Source organism: Camelus ferus, chromosome 2 (genome assembly GCF_009834535.1).
Source record: "Camelus ferus isolate YT-003-E chromosome 2, BCGSAC_Cfer_1.0, whole genome shotgun sequence".
Lineage (NCBI taxonomy): Eukaryota > Metazoa > Chordata > Mammalia > Artiodactyla > Camelidae > Camelus > Camelus ferus.
This window is the reverse complement of record NC_045697.1, coordinates 117912366-117932873: the sequence shown is the minus strand read 5'-3', so window position 1 is coordinate 117932873 and position 20508 is coordinate 117912366. Positions and strand designations below refer to the sequence as shown.

At 42.0% G+C, this 20508-nt stretch overlaps 1 protein-coding gene across 4 annotated transcripts in view; it reads right to left on the bottom strand.

Annotated features, from left to right (window-relative positions):
* The window catches only part of PDGFC (platelet derived growth factor C), a 187893-nt gene that overhangs the window by 11115 nt on the left and 156270 nt on the right, over positions 1-20508 (bottom strand). For 3 of the 4 annotated variants that reach the window (XM_032466164.1, XM_032466183.1, XM_032466191.1), the window contains one exon: positions 948-1155. In XM_032466164.1, coding sequence (XP_032322055.1) covers positions 948-1155 — 208 coding nt within the window. The remainder of the gene's footprint in view (positions 1-947; positions 1156-20508) is intronic. The other variant, XM_032466172.1, reaches the window with a different exon arrangement.

Here is a 20508-nt window from a genome sequence, read left to right as displayed (position 1 = left end):
AGAACACGCCTGATGCAATCTGCCCTTGTGAGTTGCTGAAATTAACACTGCTGTTTCTACAGACACTCTTCAGACTGTCCGTCCCTTCTTTAAAGTGACCCTGGGTAGATTTCAATGTGTCTGACAGACTGAAACAGATTTTTGCATTCTAATTACCCAGTTAACATTTTCATCTGTGTCTGACTGGGATGCTTTCCAGTTCCAATGGTACTGGGAAGATAAGCCAGCCTTTGAGCAAACTCGGCTGGCATTATTTCCAATATCTTGACTATGTGGAATTAAGTTTAATTATCAACACTTTCACTGTTGAAGGGAGATGAGCTCAAACAGTCAGAAGTGATCATTTTGGAAGCATCACGCAGGGAGCAATTACCACCATGTGGGCTCCTCCAGGCCATTATTTTCTTACAGTGCACCCTAATCTTGGAAACTACTAGTTCTAGTTTATGACAAGCCACTGTTATTTTTCACATTATTTTCAGAAGTTTCTAGGCTTAGGAAATGGGAATTGATATAATCCTGACTCAGGGACATGTGGACAACGATTTTAATTGAGTTTTCCACTTTTCTAGCCCCAAACTTCGGTTAGCAGCTACAATAATCTCCCTTGAGTCTCTAAATCCATTTACCTCCCCATATTAAATTTGAAGAAGCAATGATTCTGGTGAAATGTAACAGAAGACTTCATCAAAATATTTTTGCATGAAAGAAATGAGAATTCTCAGCAAAAGCATCTCTTTAAATCTTCCAAGCCCACTACGTCAGGGCCTCCTTCTGTAGGTTTTCTTATTTCACAGGTAAAGAGGCTAACGTGTTATGACAATGGATTGTTTAAATATCTCACGGGAGAATTTCAAACTCGACTCATCCAAAGGTGGGGCAGAAGAATCTGAAACATTAGCTGTGGAGAAAATTAAATGAGGTTCTAACCTGAAGAGGGTGCTTACCTCTGGACTTCCTCCCAAAAACAAAAGCTTTGCCCAGCAGTTGCCAAGTTGGCCTGTACAGGTCTTCCAAGTCCAACTGCCATCTGTCTGGTTCAAGATACCGAATCAGGTCTTCCAAGGTACTGAAGGCAGTGACCGCGTTATTAAGGAGGTCCAGGGGCAGGGCCGCGGCGGGCAACACTGAAGGACTCACGGTTTCTGTGAACTGCTGAAAGGAAAACGGACCTATGTCAACTGTTTTAAAAGGGACAACGGGCTCCTTCCGGGCTCATGTGTGAAGTTAGGTAGGTGGCTGAAGACCAGGCTGAAAACCCCCAGAGGTGAAATTATGTTCAGCCCCAGCGAGCAGCCATTCCTTCACAAAGACTTCATGGAGATGAACTTGGACAGGGCCTCTGTGGGAAAAGATTTTCAACGGGAAAGACGTTCACTTTCCTCACCACAAACCATGGTGGGTGTGGGTCTCTGGTGTCTGAACAAAAAAGAAAACATCTCAATGGTTCAGGTAGGGACTTATACAATGGAAGCCCGTACAGAGTCTACCCAATTTTTTTGTTTCCACTTTTCACTCTCCTCATTCTGGAAAATCACCTGGTTGTTACACAAATGAGTGTCAGTTGAATTAAAAATTTATTATAAAGCAATTAACCTGTAAAGAATTACAAGAAAATACAGCTGAGAGCCTATGACACTGGAGAACTTGGCAATCAAAATAAAAAACACCCAAAACATAAGAGATAACTTTAATAAATTTGCCTAAATTTTATACTATACAAGAATCAAAATCCAGATACTGGGAGAACACCTTGGCAATCCATATACCTGTCACAGGATAGAATATGTATTAAAAAAAAAAGACAAATAACAGAAAATGGGCAAATTTCAGGTAAGAAGCTTGAATGGCCACTGGATGTACAAAAACATGCTAAAATTCATTAGTTATCAGAGAAATGCAAAACAAAGAGGTATTTCAAAAAAAAGGAGATACCATTTCACTTCCATGAGCTTGGCAAGCACGTAAAAGAAAGGACTGCCAAGGATGCAGGTAAATTGAATCTCTCTGCTCTGCCTGCAGAAGTGAGTGTAGGTTGGTACCACTTTGGTGGATGTAACTGATGGACACAGGATGCTAGAGTTGAAGGTGCGTCTGTCCCAGGGCCCTGTAATTCACTTTGGAGGTTTGTATCCTTTTATTTGTACCCTTGGAAATACATGCACGTGAATATCAAGTCATCACAGTATTGAAAAGGAGAAAAAGTGAAAACCCCCTAAATGTCCAGGTCTAGAGCAATAGATTAAAATACACCATTTGAAACAGCAAGCACCAAAAGGAGGCGATAGTTTCAGGAAAAGTTCGATTAGAAACATTAGAAACTGCCTCCCAATTTTTATAGTGGACTATGGATGGGGAGTGGGAGATACGAACCAAAATCAAAACAGGCCAAAAAAATAAGGAACAAAGGCTCCACTGAGTTTTTTTAATTAATTAGTTTATTTGCAGGGAAGGGAGAAAAATCATATTAAATAAAATATTTATGTTGACTATGTTGACTGGTGCTTATCAGAATAGCATTTATAGTAACAAAACATTGATAAAGATCTAAATTTACGATAGTGGAATAGTTAACAACGCTGTACTCTGTACTCTTAAGGTGAAATACTGTACAGGCATTAAAAATGAGGACTTCTAGGATTTTTTTTTTATTAAAATAAACAAATTTCTTCCGTACAGCACAGGGAACTATATTCAATTTCTTGTAATAATCTTTAATGAAAAAGAATATGAAAAGGAATATATGTATGTATATGGGTGACTGGGACATGGTGCTGCACACCAGAAACTGACACATTGTAACTGATTGTACTTCAATTAAAAACAACACCAAAAGAACAACAAAAACAGAAATGGCCACTAGGTAGTAAATTACAAGAAATCCAAGCTATATAAAACAGAACATTAATATACCATGATTCTTTGACACACATTAATTGAAATAAAACAAAAAAAATCAAAAGTGCCAAATATGCCAAGAGTTTTCATCTCTGGTTTTAATGAGAATGGGTGATTTTAATTTTCTTCCATATACTATCCATGTTTTCAGCATTTTCTGTATGATAAGTCTGGATTCTTTTTGAGGACCAGGTAAAAATGATAACATTTGCTATAATAAAAAAAAGATCCTATTAGGTCCTCCCATTTCTTGGATGTCAGGTAGAGACCGACAACCATGGATGACACAGAGCAGCCTTGAACTGTTCCTTGCTTCAGTCTGTCCTTACTGCTTTTATTTCGTGCTGCATAACCTTGGGTTAATCTACCTAAAACAAGTTATTGCTGGTCATGTGATGAATTTGGACAAACGCCTAGAGTGATCTCTTATCTGGAGGATAAAATCCAAATTCCTTCCCCTGCACTAAGGATCCTCACTGTCTGACCTCGCTCGCCTTCCCACCTAATCCTCAGATCATCAAAGACAAGCACTTTGTGTCCCGATCAGTCTAGTCTGTTCACAAGCTGCCGCACAGGTCACATGCGTCTCAGACCTTGTACCTTCCCCCCTGCCCCTGTGGGCAAGACTCTCTCTCCCTCTTGTGAGCTACAGAAGAAACCTTTACACTTGCAACAGCCTTTCTTGAAACGCAGTGTATCCCTGAAACCCTTCTCAGTGCCGTCACCATCCCCTACATCTCAGCTGTGTCAAACTGGAAACACCTCCTCTCCTCTCCAGGCTGTCCCAAGGGGAAGAGGCTGGAAAAGCAGAAGCTGGTCTGTCAGTCAGGAAGAAGGACATCTGTCCTCTGGGGCAGACCCTGCCCCTGCTGGGACTCACGCTCTGTGGGCGTGGGGCCCCGCTTTACCACGGTGGGGAAGCGGGGCAGTTTTACAGAAAAAATAATTGGCAGAAATTAATGTGGCAGTCTTGGGTCAACACTGATTTTATCGTTATTTAAATTTTTTTAAATTTAAATTTATTATTTATTTATTTATTTTTACAATGTTGTGTCAATTTCTGGTTTCAGTCATCCATGTACATACATATATTTGTTTTCCTATTCTTTTTCATTCTAGGTTACTACAAGATATTAAATATAGTTCCCTGTGCTCTACAGTATAAACTTGTTATGTATCTTGTATATAGGCATTAGCATCTGCACATCTCAATCTCTCATCTTATCCTGTCCCACCCCCTTCCCCCCGGTAACCAAAAGTTTGTTCTCTATGTCTGTTAGTCTGTTTCTATTTTATAAATAAGTTCATTTGTGTCTTTTTTAAAGTTCCACATATGAGTGATATCATATGGTATTTTTCTTTCTCTTTCTGGCTTACTTCGCTTAGAATGGCATTCTCCAGGTCTATCCATGTTGCTGCAAATGGCATTGTTTTATTCTTTTTTATGGCAGAGTAGTATTCTGCTGTATAAATGTACCACAACTTCTTTCTTATTTTAAATCTCTATTTTTAAAAATGTCAAGATTCTGGCTAAAATATTAGCACTAAGCTATTTTCAATTATTCTCTCCAACCTTAAGAGTATAAACCAAACTGAATATATTTGTCTTCACTCCTAGTAATTTTCTCATTGTCCAAGAAATGCAAAACTGCTTTGATAGGGAGTGCTATTATGATTGATAACTACAGTATAGCTGTAAATAAGCAATTATCTAATAAAAGTTTTCATGATGAATTTAACCATTCTGGTTAATATTGATTCCACTTATAATCTGAAAAAGTTAATGCAGTTTCTTTTGCAGATTTTTAAACTATAAGCCAAAATGTGTATGTTTATATAAAGGGAGAATTAAGGCTCAGAGATGCTCAAAGAATAAGTGAGTTACTACTCACGACTATGATGATACAAAATAAAGGGAATGTGTCGATCTGCATGAAGGGAGTAAACAGCACACAAAGCCAATACAAAAAGTGTATATTCAGTTATATAGTGATTAACTGAATCACTTTGCTGGACACCTGAAACTAACACTGTACATCAATTACATTTCAAAAAAATTTTTTTAAAGTATATACTGTTCATTGAGGTGTCAGAGTGCAGATGTTTATTTCAGATATGATATAACATTGTTATTAAAGGTATGGATTTGGCTTATCTGCTTCCACATCTGCTGGAAAGGTACAGAGCATTCCTTCAGAAGCAATGAAATGTTCCAACTGAAGGCAGTATTGGGGAGATAAGGTTGAAAGAAGTTCTACAAAAGGAAGCAAAACAAAATTAAGTCCGTGATGTGGGACAAACAGAATATGCACATCTTGGGTTCAGTGAAGTATCAGACATCAATCCCCTCCAATGACAAAGGCTGGAAAAAAATAACTCAGCAAATGCTACTGCAGGCATATACTAGTTGCTGCTATTAACCTCCATGCTTTTAAATATTTAAATTAAAATAAGACACAGTTTTAAGAAGATCACCACACACCCACACATTTCAAGCACACCCAGCAGTCCCCACCCAAAAAAGCAGGAGCGGAGAATGAACTCACTTCCGCTGGATTCAAAGATTCAACCCTGGGACAGAACAGAGAAAGCCAGTGCTTTTATTTTTTAAGGGTTTTCTTATGACTGTCACCCCACCCACTGGTTCAAGGAACAATTGAGTTGTTCACTTGTGAAGTTCTGCTTTTTGAAGCTGTCTACAGGGATTTTCAGAGAAAAGGGGGGGCAATGGAAAAAAAATAAAAAGAAGTTGGAGGAGAAAAACACCGTTTACTATTTTTTAAGTTTTAATTTTTCTCCTAACCAAAGCCTCCCTGCCCTCCTTTACTTACTATCTAGAAAATTCCAACAATGTCTTAGCTGTATAAAAACGCTGATGATTGGGCCAAGTGCCTCCAAGTGAAAACTGGATTTGCACACCCCCACCCCGTATCTCAGTTGCCATGAAAACTGACGCGCATTCCGAGGTGACAGATTGCTCTGGGGCTACTGAGTGAGTGACCGTGGTCAGCAATGGAAGGCAGAGTCTTGGTTCTGTAACATACATCACTAACTTAATCCACGCCCCTGCTTAGTAAGCCAGAAGGAAGCTTTTCTGCTCTGACCTGCAGGGTGGCAGCAAGCCCCTGGGTGGATGACCCGTTCGGGTACAGCACTTTGGGAGGACAGATGGTGGAAGACCAGAAGACAGATCTGAAACCTCGATGCAGCTGAGCTGTCCTGCCCAAGCACGCATTTCTAAAACGTCGGGCACGTGGCCATGATCCTACACACGGTGAGGTCGTGTAAGTTCTTTGGGGAGAGTCGCCCCGAGTGGTAGCTCGATATGAAAGAAGCCCCTGATCGGGAGTCGGGGAGCCTGCAGGGACCCAGAAACTGTGGCACCAGGAAAGGGATCTGAGCCAATCCGGTAGCCCCATCAGCCTCCGTTTCCTCCTCTGTAAAGCATGGCTGCTAAACTCAGTCACCTTTAAGTTCCTCTTCAGCTTTTAAATTTAAGAATTCTAGGTAATCGCCGGATACAAGAGGGTCTGTTTTCTCCACTTCCCCGCCACCACCTGCCATCTCTTGTCTTGATGAAGAAGACAGTCTAACAGGTGTGAGGTGGTATCTCAGGGGGGTTTTGGTTGGCAGCTCACTTGTGATCAGTGACGTTTAGCATCTTTTCCTGGACCTGTTGGCCATCTGTACATCTTCCTTGGATAAATGTCTATTAAGTTCCTCTGCCCATTTTACAATCAGATTCTTGTTTTGTTCTGTTTTACTGCTTATTGAGTTGTGTGAGTTTTTTTGTGCGTTTTGGATAGCAACTCCTAATCTGGTGTTTGGTGTGCATGTGCTCTGTTCCATTCCACAAGTCGCCTTTTCAGTTTTGCTGATTGTGTCTTCTGATGTGCGGAAGCTTCTCAGTTTGATGAAGTCCTACCAGTTTGATTTTTGCTTTTCTTGCTGTGCTTTTGGTGTCATTTCCCCGAAATCCTGTGCATCACTGGTGGGAATGTACATCTGTTGAGCCACTATGGAAAACAGTATGGAAGTTCAGCAAAAAAAAAAAAATTACAAACAGAGCTACCATATGATCCGGCAATCCCAGCAAATCCCACTGCTGGGTTTGTAAGAAGAGGACATTTGCAAGCAGAGGTCCTTGTAAGAGGAGAAATTTGGGCACAGAGATGCACAGAGGTAAGTCCCCATGAAGACTTGGGGAGAAGGTGACAGTCCCCAGTCAAGCAGAATGCACCCGGAGGAAACCAGTCTTGATCTCGAACTTCTAGCCTCCAGAACCATGAGAAAATAAATTTCTGTTGTTTAACCCCTGCATCTGGGGTACTTTGTAATACCAGCCTTAGCAGACTAAAACATGCTGTCATGGAATTCTCAACTCAGTATCTATTATAGGGGCAAACGAAGGTTAATGGTATATACCACGTCCATTAAATCATTGAACAAATATTTATTAAAAAGTCCATCACGTGGGCACGGTGAGCAAAACAGACCAAAATTCTTGCCCTTGGGCAGCTGAACCTCTACAAGACAGGTACTTGCATCACAGGAGAGGTTCTGCCCTCGCCCAAACACAGCCAGACGGAGAACTTCTATCACAGATCACCTAAGCAACTCAAGATGTATGCAACAAATCCTGCTGAGTGTGACCCATTAAAAGCGACCTTAATCTGAAAGAATAACTGAAAAGCCAACATATTTCTGCTTTTCTTGGTGAAAAATAACTGGCAGCCCAGGTGGTTGGACCATGTAATGACCACGTGAATCCCTGTTTACAGCTCAAGACAGCAGCCTGCAGGAGGAAGTTCCCCTGCTGACTTCTCCCGTGTTCATTAAAAAAAAAAAGCAGCCTCTCAGCGTGTTTGTACTTGATCGCGGCCACCTTAAATATGTTACATGTGGATTACTGTCTCTGTGTAGAACAAGGAAAGCCTACTTCCTATTTGGGGAAATGCTTTCAGAACTGCCTGTCTTTTCACAATAAATCCTTATCTCTAAAAACACCGAGCTTATCTTTTTGTTGGCATTTCTGTGGGGAGGGCGATCTTAAAAATACAGCCTTTACAATGAACCGTCCCTGGGCAAACACACTCACATACACAAATGTTTACCCCGAGTAGCAGTGTCTGTCACCAAACTTTTAGGGCTTACGAAGCTGCTTCTTCCTTTCTTGGTTTTTTTAATGTTTTAAATTTTAAAAAAATTTTAATTTTATTTTTTTAAATGTTGGGGGAGGGGGAGGTAATTAGGTTAATTTATTTATATGTATTTTGTCTTCTTTTAAATTAAAATTTAATTGAAGTGTAGTCGATTGACAATGTTAGTTTCAGGTGTACAGCAAAGTGATTCAGTTATACATACACACACATATATATACGTTTTTCTGAGACACTGGGGATTGAAGGCAGGACCTCACACTGCTACCACTAAGCTATACACCCTCTCCCTAAAGCTGCTTCCTTTTTTTATTTTTAATGTTTTAATTTATTTTATTTAAAAAAAAACTAGGGGGTAATTAGGTTTATTTTTATATATGTATTTTATTTATTTAACAGAGGTACTAGGATTGGACCCAGGACCTTGTGTATGCTAAGCACATGCTCTGCCACTGAGCTGTACCCTCACCCCAAAGCTGCCTCTTTTTGCTTTTAATGTTTTAATTTTTAATTTTATTTTTTAAAATTTTGGGGGGAGGGGTAAATAGGTTTATTTTTATTTACTTATTTATTTTAACGGAGGCGCTGGGGATTGAACCCAGGACCTCGTGCATGCTAAGCACACGCTCCACCACTGAGCTCCACCCTTCCCCCCCGAGGCTGCCTCTCTCTTAGCCAGCTGGACACAGGCCACTTCAGACTGATAAGCAACCTGCCGCCTCATTCATACCTAACAGCAGGGTTAGGAATGCTGATTAGGTTTTATTGTGGCTACTAAAAACAAGACAGCACCACAAGAATAAAACAGTAACAAACAGAAGAGAAGGAAAAGTCGACCCTGAAAGGGTCTCCCGTCTCAGTTCCCTAATGTGAGCTGATATTCTGAACACACGTCTGACTTCTCTAAAGAGGCTGAGCAGCAGATGGGGCACGCAGACACCAATTCCCGCCAGGAAGGGCTGCCGGGAGGTGCTGGAAAGACAGCAGCATGCCCTGGAACAGTCGAGTTAAACGCACTTCTTGGTCTTCCCCTCCGTTCTTATCGGAAACCATCCAAACAGTCATCTGGGTTATTGTCTGAAATTACTTTCAAGCCAGCAGAGAAGATGGACAGCTGGCACCCCTGCTCAAGGATGCGTTAGCACTGTGAGTGCTGCAGCTTGTGTGTGTTTAAGTGAGAAATCCCAGGGAAGGAGGCAGCTGTGTCACATCGCGTCTCAAGACTGGGAGCATCTTCCTCCCAGCGTGTGGCAACTGAATAAAACCTGGCCCGTCTATACAGTCCTCTCTGGTGGTGGTCCAGTCTGAGCAGGGCGCGGTATTTACCCTTCGGCACCGAAAAGCAGGCATCTTAAGGCTGGAACCTAGAGCTGACCTCCTAAGGCCACGAGCATTGGGGTTCTGCCTGGGCTCAGTTATGGAAAAAGAGGTGCCCGCTTTGTGGAAAATGTTGCCCCCCTCCCCCCTAAAAGGAATGCTTTGTTCTAAGCACAGTCCTACTGAATTAGTGGATGAAACAACCGTGTCTAACGGCATGAAACTCCAGCACCACCACGATCTGACAACACTTGCAGACGACAACACCGTTACCTCGTCACCTAAAGTCCAAGGTCTGCAGTCACCCCGGTTAAAGCACTTCACCCCGACACCAGCGCCTCAGGGTGGAAGTTCTCGAAGCCAGCGCCCTCCCAGGGCCGGCTGGACTGCACGCCGGTGCAACACACAGACTTCCCACTTCCTCGGTAAAACTGCGGATTGGACATCCAAATCTTGACGGAAAACTGGGATTCCAGGGGCCAACTCAGCAATCTGGTCCCAAGGGCATCTTCCACGTTGGCATCTGCGGGAAACCAAAATCAGGGGGTTGTTCCTCCTAAGACTTTAAAAATTATTCCTTTGATCCAAAAAATGTGACAAGCCATGTGAAGCTGAAACGAGATGTCGCCGCTGCTAGCGTCTGACAACAGAGCCCACGTCATCACACAGACGGCCTGGGATCTGCTGCATGACAGCGCTCGGGAAACACCCCCAGTGAGGGGCCGCAGGTGCAGGAGAATGCAAACCAAGAACGGCTGGAAGGAAACCGCACCTCCCCTGAAACACCGCAACAGCCGTGCACCTCAAACCAGGATCCTCAGGGATCTTGCTTGCAGAACCTTCTCTTGTTGTTCAGTATTTATTCAGGTATCACTTAAGGGCCGTTCAGGGAAATTTGCAGGAAGTTTCGTGGGGATCGAGCTGAAAAATGGCACCTGTGTTGGTAGGTATTTTCGATTTTCAGTTCAGTAAGCTTAATGGTCATAGAAGACCCTCAATCTCTGTGGGCAGAAGACTTTATTTTGGAGAAGAAACACTACTACTGAGTTTTTTATTTAAATAGCTTGACAACACAAAAAGTGTGAGCAAAGAGCTGAAACTGGGAAGGGTAATAAAGAAAAAAAACCTCAGGACATTGCTTTGAGGGGAAAAGTGAGATACGCTCTAATGGAAGGTGAACGTCTGCCCAGACTGCTTCCCTGGGGTGGGTCCCGTCTTTGTTTTGTCACTGCTCCTCCAGGAGGCGGTCACAGCCAGACTTCTGTCCACACCGCCCTTCCTCAGCTGGCCGCATGACACTGAAATTAATGCACATCTCTCTCCCACGTGCCTGCATGCTCCTTCCTTCCTGGCGGAGGACTGGTCTCCTGTCTCCTGGACACTTTGGATCCCTAACGCCTTTTGGGATCTGGCCAGAAAATATTCACGAGGCTGCAGGAGAACACTTGATGAGGTGATGACCAGCACCGAGGCAGAGAAAGGAAGGGCGTGTGTCCAAGTGCCTGACTGTGGTCGTATCCACGGGAGTCGGGAGCTGATGGAAGAGGGTGTAAGGGAGGGAAGGATCCGTGGGGGGTTGAACACTGGCTCATGAGAGGGGCTGCCCGGGACATAATCGTCCAGTGTGCGCACAGCAGGCAAGGATGGGAGGAAAGGGAAAGTTCAGGCTGGGGCGTTCTAAGGAGGAGTCTTGGGGCGTGGACATGCAAACCACCGCCTCCCCTGCATTAAATACAGAGTTACTCACATACACTGTGAGTCACGGCCACGACTGAGACACAAATAACATGAGAAGAGACCAGGACCAAGGAGCGGAACCCGGGTGTCCCGACACTCAGACGCGCGGTGGGGGCAGCGGAGCCGGCGCCGGGCCTGGGCTGGACCAGTCAGAGGACCTGCGTGACCGTGATGATGCAGCCGGAGAGGGCAGTGCTGAGCAGCGAGACCGGGGCAGCCGTAACGCGGCGGGAAGACGGAGGAGAGGGAGGCAAGAGGTGTGCAGTCACCACCAGGGGCCTTCTGTATCCCAGGATCTGCTGACTTTTATTGAAGTCGTGAGGAAGAAAGAGGCCTTTGAGGAACAAGAGCATAAATGGAGGACGGGAGGGGAACCTGGTGAAGTCTGACCGTGAGAAAAAAGAACGAACAGTGGATTCCTGGGAAGGACGATAAGGAGGCTTAACAGAATAAGGAGAGAAGTCTGTGTGTGTCTGCAGTCAGAAGAGAAGAGCCCTCCACTAGGGAAAACAGCATGGAGAGCCCTTAAAAACCTAAAAGTAAAGTTGCTGTGTGATCCAGTAGTCCCACTCCTGGGCACATACCCCGAGGGGACTTTAATTGGAAAAGACCCCTGCACCCCAGTGTTCATAGCAGCACTATGTACAACAGCCAAGACATGGAAACAACCTAAATGTCCATCAACAGATGACTAGATAAAGAAGCTGTGATATATTTATACAATGGAATACTACTCAGCCATAAAAAAGAATAAAATAATGCCATTTGCAGCAACATGGATGGACCTCAAGATTGTCATTCTAAGTGAAGTTAAGCCAGAAAGAGAAAGAAAAATACCATATGATATCACTCATATATGGAATCTAAAAAAAAAAAAGATAAATGAACTTATTCACAAAATTGAAACAGACTCACAGATATAGAAAACAAACTTATGGTTACCAGGGGGAGAAGAGGGTGGGAAGGGATAAATTGGGAGTTTGAGATTTGCAGATACTAACTACTATATATAAAACAGATAAACAACAAGGTCCTACTGTACAGCACAGGGAACTATATTCAATATCCTGTAGTTACCTGTAATGAAAAAGAGTATAAAAACGAATATACGTATCTTCATGTATGACTGAACTATTATGCTGTACACCAGAAATTAACACAACATTGTAAACTGACTATACTTCAATTAAAAAATTAATAGATCAAAAAAAAAAAACAAAAAACCTGGACTAAGATTCAACAAGGGTCTGTAGAAATCTGTTTTAGAGGCTTTTAAAGACAAACTAATACAACACGTTTTTATAAAAAGAGGTAAATTTCCATGTCAGAAACTCCTTAACTGAGTCGGGCACTTGGCTAACTTAGTCATCACAGTGAATTCAATGTCACCTCTTACTAAATGTGAAAAAATGCTGACATTAAAATTCTACTTTTAATCACTTTCTGAGCACTTAGCTTCCAGGAAGAGTACTGGGTTGAAACTACTCACTTCATGGGGAACTGGAAACTTTGAACGCAAGCAGTATGATTTCAGATAAGTCAGTTTCAAAGAAGCTCACTTAACTCTGAGAATATGAATATTCATGCAGTGACTATGACGCCACTTCCCCAACTCCTCGTTTTTCACAAATGGTTGCTTTAAAATAATTTATCTTTCTAAACGTCTTTCCTATTCACTGATGTGGAAATACTTTCTGGCTTCTGATGATTTTCTGCAGAATATATGGAAATAATTACACACTAGTCCCGGCAAAACTGTGGTTTTAGCTGCTCTAATCAACTGTGGTTTCAGCTCTCGCTACTGCTCCTCACCATCTAGGAAGTGGTTAGTTTTGTTCTGGGGTTTACGGTATAGAATTATATAATTGTTGACACGGGGCTAACCTCTTCCTTTGATATTCGGAGCACAGTCTAATCCCTTACCAACTGGGTAGAGCACTTCCCCAGCGGACTTTGGAAATCCTTAGGTTTTACTGAGCCCACTGCTACAACCCAAAAGCATTTATTTCCTGAGCCAGCCAAGCTGAATGAAGTTGCTCAGACGGGAGGTTTTCCCTGGAAACAAACACAGGGGGCAGACAGAGACACTGACGCACGTTAAACAGCTGTTGAGAAAAATACGATTCTCTGCTTTTACTAAAGACTAATGTACAAAATCAGGAGGAGGCCCGTAATTCTTCAGTTGGAAACTATGGATTCTGAAATGGTACATGAGGTCCACATTTGTTTTTAAAAATACTTATATAAAATTTTACATAAGATAAGAGACTCAGATTAGTCAAAAGTATCTATGTGGGGGTGAGAGCCTACGCAGACTGGCTTTGATTCCAAATACATGACAACCACCAGAAGGCTGTGGGCTTTTTCCAAGATCTGCACTGAGCAGGTACACCTGCATGCACACACACACAGACGCACACACACACAGCACCTAGAATCACAAACATTTTTCTCACTGAAAACCAGGTCGCTTGAGGAATGGCTGGCAAAACTGAGAAAGTAAAGAAGCTGAGGCGATCAGGTGTCTGAAGGAGGAAAGAGTACACGGGACGTCACTCACTGCTGGAAGGGATATTTTAAGGCAACACAGCACCATGGGAAGAACGTAAGATTGTGAATCAGAAAATCTGGGGCCCAGTCCACCATTCATTATATGTAGGCGTGACCACTGGTAAATTGCTTATTTTCTCTGTGCTTTAGAGTATTTATCTTTCCCTTAATTTATTTTTTAAAATTTACATATATGTACTGTTTATTGTTTCTAAGAGCAGTATAGAGCTTTAGCTTTTTGAACTTACATGGTTATCAGAGGAATAAAGCCAATCACAAAATAAGAATCAACAGAATGCAGTAATCCAATCATAAAGGACAGTCAGATGTGCTCACACATATTCAAGAAACCAATCATCAAAGTTATAAATAATAAGTAGTTCATTTGTGTTCTTTTTCTTTTTTAGATTCCACATATAAGTGACATCATGTCGTATTTTTTTCCTCTGTCTGGCCCACTTCACTTAGAATGACGATCTCCAGGTCCATCCATGTTGCTGCAAATGGCATTATTTTATTCTTTTTTTATGGCTGAGTAGTATTCCATTGTATATACGTACCACAGCTTCTTTATCCAGTCATCTGTTGAGTATTTATCTATATGCCAAAGATAATAATTTCCTGGGTGGTTTTAAGCTCAAATCAGATAATGTACATAGGTATATTTTTTAAGATAGTAGGTGATTATGCATCACTAGTGAAGGAAAAAGTCATAGAATAATTACATGCAGTTTCAAAGGAACAATTAGGACCAGTAGGAGGCAGTGAAGACAAGAAAGATTTTTGCTTAATATAAGAAAGAAATTTCTAAAAACAATACTGTTTTGAAATGGAGTGACCTCAACAGCTAAAAGACAATGAAATCGTAAGTTTTGTGTCAAAGTCACAAAGTCCTTTTGTTTGGTAAACAGAACTGTGACTCAGATGGAAGTTATGCAACAGAATTAATTTAAAGGGTTCTCCCAATTTTGAAACTCTCTGAAGTTGGGTAGAGTAAAATATTCAAATATTAATAATACAAAGACTCTCTGCCCTAATTTGGCCACCAGGACCCACTGCTCTGTGTGCTACTGCAAACCCTACTCATCCCAAGCTTTCAAAATAAAAATATTAATAAGAAGTAAACACAGGAATTTGCACCAATTATTTACTGACACTTTAAAAGTCTCAGTCACCTATTACAATGCATACGTGAATGCATGTAAAAGTACCATGTAATTTGAAAGGTGTGATATAAACTTAGGTATAGATATTATGGTGCTCTACTAAGAAATGAGCAATTCAGGTCATTCACAGGGTAGGAATTTGCGCATTTTTATTCCTTCATATAACCTGAGTTTTTTCTCCTGTCTCACTTTTAAATTTACATAATATAAGCATCGATTTCATATCTTGAAAGTGACAGTGATTTCCCAGGCAAACCACCAAGGTTTCCCAGGACAAGCATTCCTGGTGGACACAGGGCTACCCCTGCCTGGCTTCAGGCTCTAGGACTTGGTAGTAACCGACACAGAATGCAAAGCTGGTGTCTGTCCAGCTGGCGCCACTCGTGCCTGTGCAACTGGCTGTCACAGGATATCATCTGAGCCCAGAACACCCATGAAGCTGTCAGTTATCACCCATTCACTCGCTGAACACCATGCAGTGCTCCCCGGGCACCGGCCACCCTGTGAGGTAGCGGGAACACAGAGCACCAGGCAGTCCTGCGGAGCAAGGTGTGCTGATGAACTACCACGACCCCTGCAGAAAGTGTAATTACTGTGGTTCATGTGCAATTTGTGATTCTGTGAAAATGAGAAAATAGGAATCCCAGTTAGAGTCAGGAGGCCAGGAGATGGAAGTCTCATGCCCTGTGGTGATAGCAGAGCCCTAAAGGAAGAAGACAATGCCCTTCTCACCTGGCAAGAGCTCAGCCAGTGGGAGCCTGTCAGGCTCAGACAATAAGAGTCTGTTCTGATTCAGCCAGTGAGAGCCTTTCTCAGCTCAGCCAATGAGAGCCTGTCCCAGCTCAGCCAATGAGATTCTGTCCCAGCTCAGCCCAGGAGAGCCTGCCCTGGCTCAGCCAATGAAAAGCCACCACACTTCCCTCTCCCAGCTCCTCCAATGGACTCTCAGTTTACTGCAGCCTCACTTCCTGTCCCCTCTATAAAAGAGGTCTTCTCTCCCTGCTATGGGAGGACCTGTATGCAGCTCACCATGGCTGTGGACATGAAATTGCAATTCTTTGTTGACCCCAAGTAAATCCACTTCTGCTGGAGAAATAACTGGCAGTCTATTTGTGTTAGGTCAACAAAACATTTATAGGGAACTTGAACATTTAAAAAGGACCACGTTGAGCTTGATGTGCCTTTAAAACATCCAAACTGAGAGACCTCAAAGATGGATTTTCTTTTTTATCAAGAAAAGAGTTAACAACTTTTGGAAATCAAAAAGCAAAACAGAGGAAACAATGTGAAAAATGTACCAAAATGACACGATAAATAAGGATTATGTAAAATAAGAGTTGAATGCTAAAGAACTGATTTCCATGTTGACTGTGGAGAAATATGCTGAATACAAAGCACGTGGAAACAAAGATTTTATAGCAGTTAAATAAATCTTAAAAACAAAGTTTTACATATTAATTAGTTAGCTTTAATTGTTTAGTATTATGAAATCCCCAACACAACTGTTCTAAGAGTAAAAAAATATGTTAGCAGCAGTCACTTCACACAGACACAATGCAAAGGTGAGTCTTAAAACATATTAAAAACGTGTACTCCCTACGTTCCACTGTGGTGGAACCAGTGAGATACCCTGCCATGATGGGGCTGGAAGTCTAATCTCCATTTGGCCATCAACTTGCAAATCTATTCTAGGAAGGCCTGGAAACTTTGATACACTTAATGAAACCCTCCTGTTTATTATTCATGGAGATCAAAAGGGCTTTATGAAAAGTACTTTCCCCATGGTTAACATCTGTAAATATTTTCCCTCAGTCCCAAGGGTCAAGAAAAAAGTCTGGCGTCTTTGTCTGCTTAAAACAAATGGGACAACAGGCTGAAATTCTCAATATTCTCAAAAGTAGGCTACTGGGGGTGGGCGGGTAGGTAGGAAGATTCTTAAATAAGTATTAATAGCTGTATATTTACAAGTGGATAAAAGAGGGAAAACATACGGATTTCATTGGCGCCATAATCCAAATAAAGAAAGGAAAAATACAGTTGTATTAATATAACTTATTCAGAATATGAATAAAATGGCAGTATTGGTGGGAAATTTGAGCCAATTTGGAATTGAATTAAGACCTAAGTATTTCCCACTCCATGAGAAATGCTTAGCTCTAATTATTTAGCATCACGTTTATCCCAAGGAAATTGTTCTGAAGGTACTGAAACACATCAGCAGCAGTCACCTTACACAGATGCAAAACAAAGTAAAAATCTCAGAGCGGATGTTTCACAAAAACCAGCGTGTCAAAATCAGAACACCTAAGATGAGCAGAGAAATGTCGTGAAACGAAAATACCTTTCAAGCAAAACGTCTCCACTGAGTGACAAGTTATTTATTTATTTTTTACCCCAAATGCTCTCTCTTCAGGCAGAAGTGTCATTCATACACAAAGAGTAAATGCCACTAAGGGCCCCATTTCACGGTGTGCACAGTTTAGGAAGCCTAGAGACCTGTCTAAACAATGAAGGATTGTGCTTTCCAAAACCTTTCATCTGTGTTTCCAGTTCTGCCACGGAGCGCACAGAGAACAAGTTCATACTCCCGTGTTTTATGAGCACCGCCCTGAGACCTTCCACGGCAGCGCCAGCCTCTTCTTAGCTTTCCCTGAACATGTGCAGAGGGCCGGAGGGTCTGCAAGAGCAGACCTTCACCTGTGCTCACAGCCCCGAGCACCAGCCAGTTCCGGGGGGTGGTTGGACTCCGGGCTGTTGACTCTGACACCACGAAGTGAGCCCTAAATTCCTGCACTAAAAGGCGGATGAGTTCTTCAAAAGCCAAGTGGGAAAGCAAACTAAACCAATAGTGCATCATCACAAACAAGTTGTCCATTTTAACGTCATATAGGGAGGCATTCAATCAGCAGTTCTTATCATGACTGAGGTATCAGTACAATCCTGGAAAGTGACCCCCCAGGGACAAGTTCCTGAAAAGGAGTTACGTTTTCAACAGGTCAACATGGATGGTCAACATTCAACCCAACACTGAATCTGGGCTTCCTAAAATCCATTGTAGGTATTGTAGGTTATAAAGGAAGGTGTTCTTTAATATCTGTTTGGGGATTTTAAGAATGAATTCTTACATATTTTAGCATAATATGGTATTTTCCCAGAAAAGCAAGTAAAATGGTCAAAAGTCATACACTTTCAAGCACAAATGGTACATCCTTTTATATGCTAGGTCAGATTTTTCAAACTCAAGTTGTGACATGTTTAGTGGGTTGTGAAATCACTTGAGTACATTGCACCAACATTCTTAAAAAGAAGAAATGAAAAAGAAATTATAAGACTGAATTCATATGTTAAGGTTAAGTATTACTTCATAATACGTACATGTACACATACACATATATTTTAAAATGCAATTGTGTGTTTGTGCATGTGCATGTGTGTGCCCATGCAGATATGGCCAGAAATTTTAAATATGCCGATTTAGGGAGAGAGTAGCTTGGACCCAGATCATGCCAGTGAATCTGACTTAAAACAAAATAACACGTTTGTTGACTACTTCACCCCAAACACTGGGCTAAGCATTTGATGTTTTATCCTCAACAAGGCTGTAAGGCATTAACTTTGGTCATTCACATTCTGGGGGCAGGAAAACTTGCCCAGGGTTACAGAAGTAGTTTAGAGGAAGAGTGAGGATTCCAGACTCAGGGCCACAGGCACACAACCCCCTCGCAGTGAGGCCTCGGGAAAGAGTCTAGGTCAAGGTTAGTGATCCTGAGGTCAAGGGCACCTTGGCAGTAGCCACGACCTCAGAGGAGTAAATACTCCTGCTGAGACAGGTTGGGGGGCAAAGGTCAACAAATACATTACCTCTGTTTTCAGGTCAGATTCACAGGCATGATCTGACTCCAAGCTACTCTTGCCCTAAATCAGTATATTTAAAAATTTTTGACCATGTCTACAGTAGCACACGTGTCCGCAAGGTGTAACAAACCATGGTTTGAGCCAAGCCTTCACGAAGGTGTGTTCTGTGTGCATCATGATGGTTCATGAGGAAAATGAACTGTAGCTCATTTGAAGCTGGGTGTCTTCAGCTGATCTGTTCACCATCCTGGGGAGGCTGGCACAGGGCTGGGGGGTGGTGGCGGCTGACAGACTCAGCCCCCTTCTCCCGCAGCACGAGGAGACGGGCAAGTCAGCGCACAGCCTGTGTTGGAGGGGCAGGTGGTCGCTTAGAAAGCAGGACACCTGGTTCGAACTAAGGAGTTGGTTTAACTTAAATGACCAATAAGCACATGAAAAAAATGCTCCGTATCACTAATTATCAGAGAGATGCAAATCAAAACTACAATAAGATATCATCACCTTACACCAGTCAGAATGGCCATCATTTAAAAGTCCACAAAAGATAAATGCCAGAGAGGCTGTGGAGAAAAGGGAGCCCTCCTGCACTGCCGGTGGGAATGAAGTTTGATGCAGCCACTGTGGAAAACAATGTGGAGATTCCTCAAAAGACTGAAAATAGGTGTACCCTATGATCCAGCAATCCCACTCCTGGGCATATATCTGGAGGGAACTCTAATTCGAAAAGACATCTGCACCCCAGTGTTCATAGCAGCACTATTTACAACAGCCAAGACACGGAAACATCCTACATGTCCATCAACAGATGACTGGATAAAGAAATTGTGGTATATTTATACAATGGAATACTCCTCTGCCATAAAAAATAATAAAATAATGCCATTTGCAACAACATGGGTGGACCTAGAGATTGACATTCTAAGTGAAGTAAGCCAGAAAGAGAAAGACAAATATCATATGGTATCACTTATATGTGGAATCTAAAAAAAGGACAAATGAACTTATTCACAAAACTGAAACAGACTCACAGACACAGAAAACAAACTTATGGTTACCAGGAGGGGAACGAGGTGGGAAGGGATAAATTGGGGGTTTGAGATTTGCAGATACTAACTACTATATATAAAACAGATAAACAATAAGTTTCTTGTGTATAGCACAGGGAACTATATTCAATATCTTGTAGTAACTTGTAATGAAAAAGAATATGAAAACAAATACATGTATTTATATGTGTGACTGAAACATTATGCTGTACACCAGAAACTGATGCAACATTGTAAACTGACTATGCTTCAATAAAAACAAAACAAAACAAGGAGAGTTGAAAAACAAACAAGAAAGCATGGCATTTCCCTAAGTAAACACAGAGTGAGATACTAACTTCAAAATAACAAAAGTCAAACATTAAGGAAGGAAGGAGGAAAGGGAAGGAAAAAAAGGAAAGCCCGCTCCCCCACTACTCTGGTGAATATCTAATATGTTTCATAAGTCATTTTACTTGTTCAATAAGATAAAACTATCTCCTTCGAAATCTTCACCCGGAGTTCTCCTTAAAGGGCAGCTCCCTAGTAGAAAACTCACTCCTTCAAACTAAGTAACTTCCAGGGGTCAAGCTATCCTCTAAAGCTCAAAACACAGTGAAGCTAAATCATAGGAAAACTGACAGAAGAGACTAAAAATGCATTCCCCGTCTACAGTGTGCCGGGCAGACCGTTCCCGCCTTGACAGACACACGAAGGCAGTTACCAACGACGTTTCCATTGGCCCCACTCATTTCATTTCCAGTTTTCCAGGGACACAGCATCAGGCAGTAGCCATCTGAA